Genomic DNA, 10,870 nt, shown 5'->3' with positions numbered 1-10,870 from the left:
TAACAAAGTTATCGAAGGCTTCATTATGCTCCGATATTGAAGGCAGAGAAACTAATGGCGTCTAACTCACCCATCGCGGACAATAACGTTGCTCGCGTTTCGATCCTGTGCTTGTTTAACGTCCATGTCTGTTTTCGTACTTGTTTATTTGCAATTATCCAGGACGTTTATTTATGTGGCTTGCACACGCCATCGACAACGTTTCGATATCCTGTCTCATTATTCTCACTCTCCCACATTAACTTTGGCGTTTCATCATCCGATGTTGGCGTTCTCGTTATCTTTCTTCCATAGCGAACCACCATGTTTATCTTAGCGCCATCCTTTTTTTACCCATCGAATCGTGAAAGGATGTTTTATACTATCCCCGTTTTTTGACCTGTGGATACATCCACTGGCTAAATGAGATATTATTTTTGCAGTAGCCCGGCACGATCGAAGATTAAGCACCTTCTAATAAACGAATTTCTGTCTGGGATTTTCGCGAAGTATAATCAATCACGTTTGACTTCGAGACGTGGTACATCATCATCAAACGTGAGATAAAATCGATTTTTTCGTAGGCTTCGCTTTCGAGTAGATCGACTTTGGAAATTGATCTTGTAACGAAATCGAACACGGAGTCATTTATTTGATCCAAAAGCCAAGTGATTCAGAAATGGATGTGTGAAATTGCGATGGCAGGCATGACGCGGTTCTTTCATCCAAAATCCAAGTGATTCAGAGAGAGTTAATGGGTTTTGAGGGATGATTTAGCAGAATGAGATCAGGTTGCTTCATTACCCACCCACGATCCAGGTCTTTAGTTGGGTAGACAACCATTTTGTTACTGAAAGAGACTATAGTCACCCACCACCGAGGGATTATTATTTTATAAAAGTCAACACTCTAATTTTCATAGTATCTCAGATATTATGAGTAGACTGCGGATAGACTGAGGAAGAAATTGGTTGGACGAAATATAAAACAGTAATAGATTTAGAAAATTCAAGAATGTTGTGATGTTGCATTTAATGTAACAAAGTTGTTAAGGGATGAAATCAATTTTTATGTTATTCCTGTTTCCCACAATCAATGCAAAACATTTTTATTTTGCATAAACATCCGCAGTCTCATCATGAGACTCTATTATACCTTTATTCTTTAACCGTTCGTTACATTCTAACAAATCGACCGTCGGCTCGTAATTACAACCAGCGGGACGAGCAGACGATCGCCAGATCATCCCAGCTGGTCGCCAACGATCGATCGTCACCAACACCAACGCATCTAACATATGTATAATACCTACAAAAGTATGATGGTTCCTACACAATCTGAACCAGGCAAACTTAATGTAAACTCGCAGATTTAGCATCCCACACTAAATTATAATAAGTACTTGTTAATATAAGGAATATACAGAACACTTATAAATAATCGGTATAACAAAACGAATATTATAAAAATGTGTATTTTACTTAAATTTCTTAAATTCTAGAAAAATTTGTATCTTATTTAAATATCTTTCTAAAATTTTGTATAGCCCTTTATCCCATTAAAAATCTTGAAATTGTTTGGTTATGTCTCAAAATCGCATAACCTTACAGGTGAACTTACAAGGAAAGGACCCCAAGTGTCCGACTTCGATTTTGATAATTTTTTGTGAGATGTTGGTATATGGATGCCTAATTATGTATGCAAAAAATATTTTACACCTAATAAGGTGTAGTTACTCAATAATTTTAAAGATATAAACAATTAAAGTTTTGATTTCATTAGCCGTGTAAGCAGGTTGCGTGATTCACAGGTATGAAACTTTAATTGTTTATATCTTTAAAACTATTGAGTACCTACACCTAATATTTTGCATACATAATTAGGGATCCATATACGTATTGTGGTCCTTCCCTTGTTAGATACACACCGCTGAATAGACTCTCATTCACGCGCGAGTATATTAAAAGTTTAATCGACGTTGATTGAAGCGGCAACTTGGATCAAAATGCCTTGTAGTTGACTTTCCGATGAACTTTCTTAAGTTGATTAATAAGTGATGTAATCTACCGTTAATTACTTCTCCCGTTTCGCAAGAAAAGAATGTAGACCGGTAACAAATAAATCGTAAATCTAATTAAACCGAGAATTAACGTAACACTTGCTTGCACATAATAAACGTCCCCAGTTTACTTTAACATCGTAACCATGCATCGTAAAAAGTATTTAAAGCAATCATTAAAAGTTCACGGTTCTTTACAACGTTGTTAACTTTCGCTTTAGTGCGACGTTAATGAAAATACGTTTTACGTTTAATTTTGTCGAACAAGTAATCCTCTGCACGTTTTAATTACGTACGAAATATTTTAAACAATCAAGATATAGGGTACTGTTTCTTTCTCGTGATTTATTATTTGGAAAAATTGTTCAGAAATTCTACATTTCCCTTTATTTCGATATTATTTATAGTGATAAAATATCGAAATGCGAACGGTAGGGATTAGGTAACAGAACCCTCGATGTTACAATGATCGAGAGTATCATTTTCGAAAGAAATGCGATCAGTGAAATACGAATCGTGAAATTACATCATGACATGCGCAAATACGCGCGAAGAATCTTCGCGTTAGTCACCAACAACATTTGTTTAAATTTATTATAGATCAAACTTGTCATACTCAATTCATATTGTTTTAATCAAACTTTATCATCAGACTACGAATTTGATGTATTTTATGCATTTGTTTTAAGCATTTATCTACTCATTTAAAAATAAACAATAGAAAAATGTAGGAACACCATTCATTATTTTGGTACTTATTAAGACGATCAACAGAAGAAATACATTCTTAGAGCACTCAAAGTGACACTTTTATTTTACTCTGTTTAAGTAACAATAATGTATTTGATCTGATTTTTATTCCGATATATGTCTAAATAAATTTATTGCATAATTCCCTATGAATGTACTTCTGCAATCTCAACAATCGCAGATTAGAGAAGTGTTACTGTACATGGCAGATCAATTTTTTATTTTGCAGTCTGCCATTCTTTCTTCGCTTTCCCATATATCGCATCTGTCAGGAACAATTTGCATAGAACAACGAATAAATCGCATTCAAAATACGTTTCACGTATCAAGTCCACCACCTTGACCCTGTTCCCAGCTCGGTAACCATGACATGCCCATTTGTTTGTAGCCATCGATCGGTTCCTCGCTTCGAACAGTTGTTTCGCGCATAAAATATAAAACGTCCTGAAAGGTGGCAGAGAAGGAAGAGAAGAATGGGAACCTGTTTACGAGCGAAGACGAATCCGTGTCTGCATGACATCGTAGTTGTCGTCACAATGATCTCATTGTATCGAGGGCTTGTGAAAGGTTCGTCCAGCGAGTTACTTATGCAATGCACTCGGCATTGTTCATCGGAAACACATAATTTAGTTTATTGAAGGGGCACTTTCAAACGGGGGTCGAAACCCGGACTGCAAACGACGTGTGCGTGAAAGCAAATGGTTCGAACCGAACCAAACGAGCTCCGAAGCCTTGCCGTGTCGACTGCGTGGGCAGATGCTACCGTTTGCAATGATAGAACGAGGGGATGATACTGTTCCAGCTCCGAAACTGTACTTGCCAGGATAAACGAACTTCAACGATACAAATTGATATTATAAAAATTTCAATTCATATAAAATATAATTCATCACATCAACTGTATAAAATATACAGCAACAATTTTAAAGAACATGTTTGCGATGTAGCAGGTCGGTTTTGTGAATCCCCGACTTCGAATGTGACACTCCGGTATTTATATGGTGATAAGGTGGCAACCCTGCTCATTAGATCGCATTAAAGAAATTTATTCGGGTCAGCTCTTAGAAAATCAAAGTGAATGATGTTTGAAACGGCCTGGATATGGAAGGCTCCCACGCGACACCCACGTGTGCGCGAACCAGTGTCTCCCGAATAGGGAAGTTTCTACTTCGAACTTTTTTCAACAGGTTTTAGCATAATTCTTTTGGGTCGTGCCCATTACACCCACTTGCGCGATCATTCTCGGCGAATGACGAAAATCGTACGTGATTAACATATGGAGCAGCTTTGTGTCGAGCAAGGGTAAATGGATGCGATTGTCCGGAAGAAAAAGGTTTAGATCAGTTAGAAGTGGATACGGTTTTGAAGGGGTGGTTTTCTAATTTGTCTTTCGAGGAAGGTACGAATTCGCTGCGTGGGTGGAGACCGGGAATGAGAAAGGGGAGTGTTAAAGAGCAAAGTACATACGTGCTGCTTGTTTTGACGAAATTTAACTGAAATATCCTACTGAAATGTAAAGTATGAAACAGTCAAATTAATTAAATTAAATTGCACTAAACTCACATCACACAGAGCGATGATATCTGTTAGAGTACAACAGCAGAATTAATATATTTAATACTTATTTTTATCGAATTGGTAACTGAGAACCATTTTATGGAAAACACTGTTCCGCCGCACATGCAAACAAGCAAAGGTCGTAAATCCTTGCTTCGACCAAGTCGCACTGCACGTGAGAGCTTCCATGAGGAAAACCCAATTTTATTTCAAATAGTTAGCATCCACACGCTGAATAATTGTCGCTATAAATCAGAATAGAGTTACATAGATCCCAATTAAGGGTTGGAAAAGGTTGCCCAATACCTCAAGCAGGAAACTATTTGTTACCGTTAAATCGTGTGCTGCGATCCTTAAATTGATGATAAGGGGAAATACACCGAAGAAGATATTCTATTGAAAAATTGAAGCAGCTTACCCCATTCACTGTGAAAAATTTTCGAGCTAAATTCAGACTCGGCGTGTCTATTTTTTAACCCTCCTTAAAAGGCAAGGGAGGATGAGGATCGAAAAGGAAAGAAAGAGTAGGCGAGTCGCAACAAGAACAGACCTATACCAGGGAAATTCGATGTCGTGCTCTAATTGGCGTTTATAGTACACAAGGGTGCCATGCCTCAGCTCTTGTTATATCTTCTGCGTAATGAGCCACGAGAAATCGGAGAATCATTAGGTGCTGAATTTTCTTACCTTTTCGTGCGCCCCCATTTTACATCTTCTTCGATTTTGTTATTCGTCGCTTCGCAACTATCTTCACTCTGGCACTCTCCATTCATTCTTCACTCACTCATTGTCAGTCTTCATCATGTCTTCATTCAATCCAATTACTAGAACAAAATAGGGACACGCGGTAGTGTCAAGGAAGATGATGATTACAGGACTGCGGATCTTTATGCAAAATAAAAATGACTTTCATCACAATTGCAATAAGACGAAATGAAATAGAAACCTCACTCTTCCTTTTATAATTTTAATAAGCTGAAATGAATGCATTTGCCATCGTTTTAGTACCGCAGCATTTGATCTTAATTTCGCAGATTTAGTAGACAACTTCAGTATGTTTTATCCTATTTTCAGCACAACCCTATTTTGGATTGCTTTGTAAGAAACTTTTACTATGTGCTCGCGTACCTTGAGGAAAAGGAGAAAATGTTTCTTGAAATAGAGGATGAAACTCGTGATTTTATTACGATCTACAAAAAGGATTTCCTCGGAAAGGGAGCTGAGAAACGAAGAGAATACAGACCGAAATGCGCGTATTCGTTTCCCCTAAATCTTTTAAATGGGCCGTATAAGAAATGTCTAAACACTCGTCAAAAAAATTTATCGTTGCCTCTGGAGGAACAAACCGAAAATCCTCAAGAATGTTTAAATCGGGTAAAAAAAATAGCGATGAAGCAGAGGATTAATTGCAGTGCATATTGTACTGAATGAATATGTTCGTACAATATGTAATTCGATCGCGCTAGATTGCATTGATGTTGTTACATGAATTCAAAATAATAATTAATGTCTAGATCCGTGAAAAGCATGTACGTTTGAAGAACGTTTTACCGGAAGCGGTGCCAAACGAAGAGCTGATCGAACAGAAGGAAAATGAATTGATGCAAACTGTGTACAATCATGATTACTCTAAGGGTAGGTTCGATATATTTTGTCTAAACATTTGCGTTTGTTACAGTGTCATAATAATTGACAGACTTTATGTAGTAAAAGTATTTCGAACTATATCACTGGAAGTACCTAAGTTTATTTACTGTCCACGATAAATTCGCTTATTCATATTCTCATCAGTGCATGAATATTTAATTATTTGTAAAATTAGGTGACTATTCACCCCGAGCAAATATCTACGGAAAATGGAAAGATATTGTTTTACCGAAAGACTGGGTGATATCAGAAACAATTCAAAAAAAATCCTACCGAAACCCATGGAAAATTGCCTCTAAACATTTGCTACAGGCTACAAGATTTAAGAAACCTATGGACAATTTATTACCGAGTGAAAAGGAGCGAGAAATTCTTCGCATAAAGTACAAATTAATCTCTGTTTTCCTCGAACCACATTCTACTAAGTATTTTCTGAATGAAAATTCAATATCTCTCATCCACTAGAAACATATCTTTGATTACAATCTTAATAATTGTATTAAAAAATGTTATCTTTCCTCAGCACTGGACTTACAGAATATGACGCCACGATCACCGATACTGGGATTAAGATAATGAAAGAACAGCTGTTGGGAGAACCACTTCCGATTGAACCGAGAATATATGCCAAAGGCCCAGACAGTCCACTTTCTGAATGCTCTCGGATATTAGCAGAAAAGAAGCTTGTACTTCCGTCAAACATAATCTAACTTCTACCAAAAAGATAAAATAGCGTTTTACACTTAAAATTATAGGTGAAGGAATTACAAGTAAATTAGAAAACGGAAGTTATTATAAAACACAACCCGTGTTGTTTTGCTTGTACATACTTAGTAACTTTACAAATATATTATTTCTTATTCTCACCCAACTTAGTTATCACTTTACACATATTCACACCCACGCTGGACACACAGTATCATTATAATCCGAGCGAATTTTACATTCGTAGTCTTACAGATTATTTACATGCCCAAATGATTGTAATCGTGATCGTTCCACGAAAGACACCCTTCTGAACACGAAATGTTATCTTTGACCCGGCAAAAGAAAGGTACTGTATGTTTCTTTCGTTCAAGATCTAAGTACCAAATATATTTGATTCCGATGGATATTGATTTTCTGCGTTCATCCACAAAAATTGTCATGTTAACACGTGATTGTAAAATAATCAATAGAAAATATTGCAGAATAAATTTAATGAGGCTAGAGTACACTTGTCAACGTATAATTTAAAATCAGAAGAATCATTTCCATTTATAAGTTTGTACGTAAAAAGTGTTAATTTGTATAAAAAAAGTTATGAAAAAAAATCCAATTGTTCAAACTGTTTAGGTATCGCCTAGTCTCCCACAATCAGTCGATGTATTATAGATAACGATCAAAGATCAAAAAACGTATTATTTACAGTAAGCCACTGCACGAATTAGGACTAAACTCTTACGATGTATTCTCTTAGTCATTAACTATATCCCGTAAAGCTTTTTTTTATCTCGTTAGACTAAATGAATTGTACTTGCACTCAAAAGTTGTACAAAAAAAGTCTCACCGACGCACACACATCTCTTCCGTTCAATCACTGCGATGGAAGTTAACAACTAATTTCATTTATAAAATCTACACTACAAGTGGTACCCAGCACGTGATTAATAAATTATGGTTCAGTCTCTCGATCCAATGTAACAATACGTTTGTTCTATGAAATTGTACAAACATTTTACACCCGATATGTTACAGTGAAAGCTTTTAATGTGTATGTACAATAATTGAAATGTATGTAATGCATGTGATATTTAACTAAACTATAATACAACTCTTTATTTTTTTTTCTTTTTTTGTTCACTTTTTCTATCCCTCGCAAAAATAGCAGAAACAAATCAGTTTTCGATTAAATTTACCATCGTTTCGCGTATTATCGGGTCTGCGTTCGGCTGTACGCAAAGAGAAGCTAAAAAAAATATAAGACCTAAGGCGCTTTTACCAGCGTAATATATACAACTTTGATAACTCCTCGCAGCACTTCCGTGACCCCGATAATCATATTTGCACTACACTTCGTAATGAAGATGAGTATTATTTACAAATGTGTTTGTTTCCAAGACTAAGGCGCAAACATAAGTAGATTTTTTATCACCGACACTCTTTCCTTCTTTTTGCTATCTCTATTACCCACTCCATCCGATTTAAATATTTTTCTACAGTAAACGATTGTTCGATGTAACGATATCATCTTCGGAAATCATGTCCTGAAGAGGAATAGCCGGTTTCTGTTAAAAAAAAGGGAAAGGAGTTGATTATAAACGTTTCCAGGAACATTTCAGAATACATTCTCGCTGTTATAAGTATGTATCATGAAAATCGCACTCACTTCAAGAACAATGGTAGATGCCATATTGTCTGTGTCGTGATACTGCACGTCTACATTTGCTGCTGCTATTGCTATAGTACGAACGGTATTGGTGCTGGCCGAAGTTGTGATGTGCTGGGTTATCATGGAGTTTTCATTTGCTCTACTGGAACCATTATACTCTTATATGCGTAAAACATTGAATGAGACACTGTGCTTGCTTTGTACAAAGAAACCAACAACGCAGGTAATAAGCCACCAACAGACACTTACTTTCGTTTCTTTACTTGACCAGAATGGAAGCGGCCGCCCTCGCCACGGATTCTGTTCATCGCGTGCCGGTGCCGAGACTCGTGCAGATATTTCTGACAAATCAAATAGAATTAATTTTAGTAAAACGAACCGCAAAGGAGACATGATATTAACTGCAGAATCGTGACTTACAGGCCTCTCTTTGGGTATCTTTCCTTCGGCTTCTAGTTTAGCGCGAGCTTGACGGCGTTTCAGTATACGCCTGTACTGCTTCGCGTTTACGTACAGAGGCTCCTCTTCGAAAACTTCGGCGTTAGGCAGCGCTACCCTTTGGAACTGAGTCTGCCCACTGTTTCCTGGCACCATCTGGATACAAGAGATAAAAAATTTGATGTCATTAAATTTTTTAACGGATGCATCGATGCTAGAGGTGTGCGAGACCCCAAATATTTATTCGGACTGGGACGGCTTCTCGCACACCTCTGGTTAATTCCTGTATAGATTAGGCACGCTAAAAATGTATTATGTTGTCACATCCATGTCATATTCATTGCAGATAGAATAGAATAAGACAATGTGCTGACAGTAATATTGCTCCATAATCACTACAAGTCGGTATAATATACATACACGGACTATGTAAGTGAAAGAGACATTCTACTAGTACCATGACAACATTTCCTGCCTGTGAAGCTGTTGCTGTAGGACTCGCCACAGGCTGCACTGGTGTTGTGGTTGCTGCAGTGGTCGCCGCCTGATTCGTTGTTCCAGCGATTTGCATAAGATTTCCATTGATATTTATCACTAGAAGTAATATCGATATTAGCAACAGTTTTTTTATGAAATAATTCCCAAGGAGTTAACAAGATATACTACCTGTTGGTTGCGTTTGCTGCACTTGGCCATCCAATTGAACTGGTTGATAAATGTACGTTTGCCCATCTGGAGTTTGAATGATTTGAGGTGTCTGAGGCTGTTGAATAACAATCTGCTGTCCCGTATTAGTTAAACTAGATACTGGAACAACTTGTATTTGTCCATTGGGCGCTGCAACTTGTATAGCTTGTGGCAACATCATCGCTTGACCTCCTTGACCCATTTGAACAACCTGGACTGTGCCACCGGCTCCGCCGACAACAACAGCCTGCCCTTCTCCGAGTTGATCCATCGCGAGCTCTTCCTACCTCTAGACAGAAATGCGTTAACAGAGACTTGGTAAGATAAAAATAACGTATGAATGAAGACGACCTGTTCTTTGTTAACATAAATCATTGTAAAGGTTCGCGTACATATATGCACGCCACGAGGACGAGTTAGAGGTAAAGATAGAAGTAGGAGGTTGTATACAGAGCGCTATGAATCATATACAATACAAGAGCCGTCTTTGTTCCGTCGAACAGCGATAAATAAAAATAGCGTTTCGCTCGCCGAGTTTCGTAAGGTTAGGCCCTTTGAGGGCGATCGTCGCTATTTCGAAGGCGCGCGATTGACGGGCTGCAGCCCGCCGATAAAGATCGCCAACGTGGCGAGCACACTCGGGCTTTCGAAGCCCACGTGCGGAATGTTAGATACGTGGGCTCCGAGGAATCGAGGCCAGACAGCAATCATCACCTTCTGTCGGGCAGAAGACGATCCCGGAGGATATCGGTCCTGTCCTCGCTGGCATGATTAACCTCGTATCCTCGCGACTCCGTTGAACCCGCAGAACTTGCGGGTCGTGGGACGGGTCGAGACTTCACGGTAGACGGAACGCGACATGCTCGGCAACGAATGACGCGGATTTCGGGACGAGAAACGCTCGTCTCGACAAACATGGCCGTGCGGAAAGGCATTTTGAACGTTGGAAAGACGCGAGCCCGCACTCGGAACCGTTCTCGGAACGAGAACACGGTTAATCGTGCAACCGTGCGCGGTCGTACACGTACCCCGTTGATGTTTGATAATTTGTGGACTTACATTGGATATTTTCGTGGGCACTTTCCCAATGATTGGTCGGCAAATTGAGGACCAATGGTCGACGATAGAGAGTCCTCGGCTCTTGTGTATTGGTGGTACTGAACGGGGGGACCTGCCAGTCCGATAGCAGCCCGATGCCACACCGGTCGATGCCCCTCCGCGCCTCGACGCGCCTAACCAATCTACTGGCTTGACTTATCCCCACCACTGCCTTCCCGCGCTATCGTCAAACTTCGCGCGTTCCCAACAGCTTATTTCCCGCTTCCTTTTGAATCGATTCGGACTACAGTCGATAACGATCCGCTTGCGATTTACACTCGCTT

General features: G+C 38.8%; 2 protein-coding genes across 5 annotated transcripts; one reads left to right on the top strand and one right to left on the bottom strand.

Annotated features, from left to right (window-relative positions):
* The first annotated feature begins 5,407 nt into the window (after positions 1 to 5,407).
* On the top strand, positions 5,408 to 7,182 carry LOC143207496 (uncharacterized). Its single transcript, XM_076421052.1, has 4 exons — positions 5,408 to 5,719; positions 5,860 to 5,980; positions 6,168 to 6,375; positions 6,516 to 7,182. The coding sequence occupies exons 1-4, from the start codon at positions 5,492 to 5,494 to the stop codon at positions 6,700 to 6,702; spliced, it is 744 nt and encodes a 247-aa protein (XP_076277167.1). The 5' UTR covers positions 5,408 to 5,491; the 3' UTR covers positions 6,703 to 7,182.
* A 140-nt stretch (positions 7,183 to 7,322) lies between these two features.
* Positions 7,323 to 10,708, bottom strand: Nf-ya (nuclear factor Y-box A). 4 transcript variants are annotated; one of them, XM_076421042.1, is made up of 7 exons: positions 10,548 to 10,708; positions 9,468 to 9,777; positions 9,259 to 9,395; positions 8,784 to 8,957; positions 8,613 to 8,704; positions 8,361 to 8,505; positions 7,323 to 8,259 (listed from the first exon to the last, which is right to left on the bottom strand). In XM_076421042.1, the coding sequence occupies exons 2-7, from the start codon at positions 9,757 to 9,759 to the stop codon at positions 8,188 to 8,190; spliced, it is 912 nt and encodes a 303-aa protein (XP_076277157.1). In that variant the 5' UTR covers positions 9,760 to 9,777; positions 10,548 to 10,708; the 3' UTR covers positions 7,323 to 8,187. The 4 variants fall into 4 exon arrangements, with proteins under 4 accessions (XP_076277157.1, XP_076277155.1, XP_076277158.1 ...); XM_076421040.1 differs by lacking the exon at positions 10,548 to 10,708 and adding an exon at positions 10,203 to 10,535; XM_076421043.1 differs by lacking the exon at positions 10,548 to 10,708 and adding an exon at positions 10,203 to 10,535 and having other exon boundaries at positions 8,361 to 8,502.
* Positions 10,709 to 10,870: the final 162 nt, after the last annotated feature.

This window comes from Lasioglossum baleicum, chromosome 3, assembly GCF_051020765.1.
Source record: "Lasioglossum baleicum chromosome 3, iyLasBale1, whole genome shotgun sequence".
NCBI classification, from domain to species: Eukaryota; Metazoa; Arthropoda; class Insecta; order Hymenoptera; family Halictidae; genus Lasioglossum; species Lasioglossum baleicum.
Note: the sequence above shows the minus strand (reverse complement) of the source record. Positions and strands in the feature narration are given on the sequence as shown.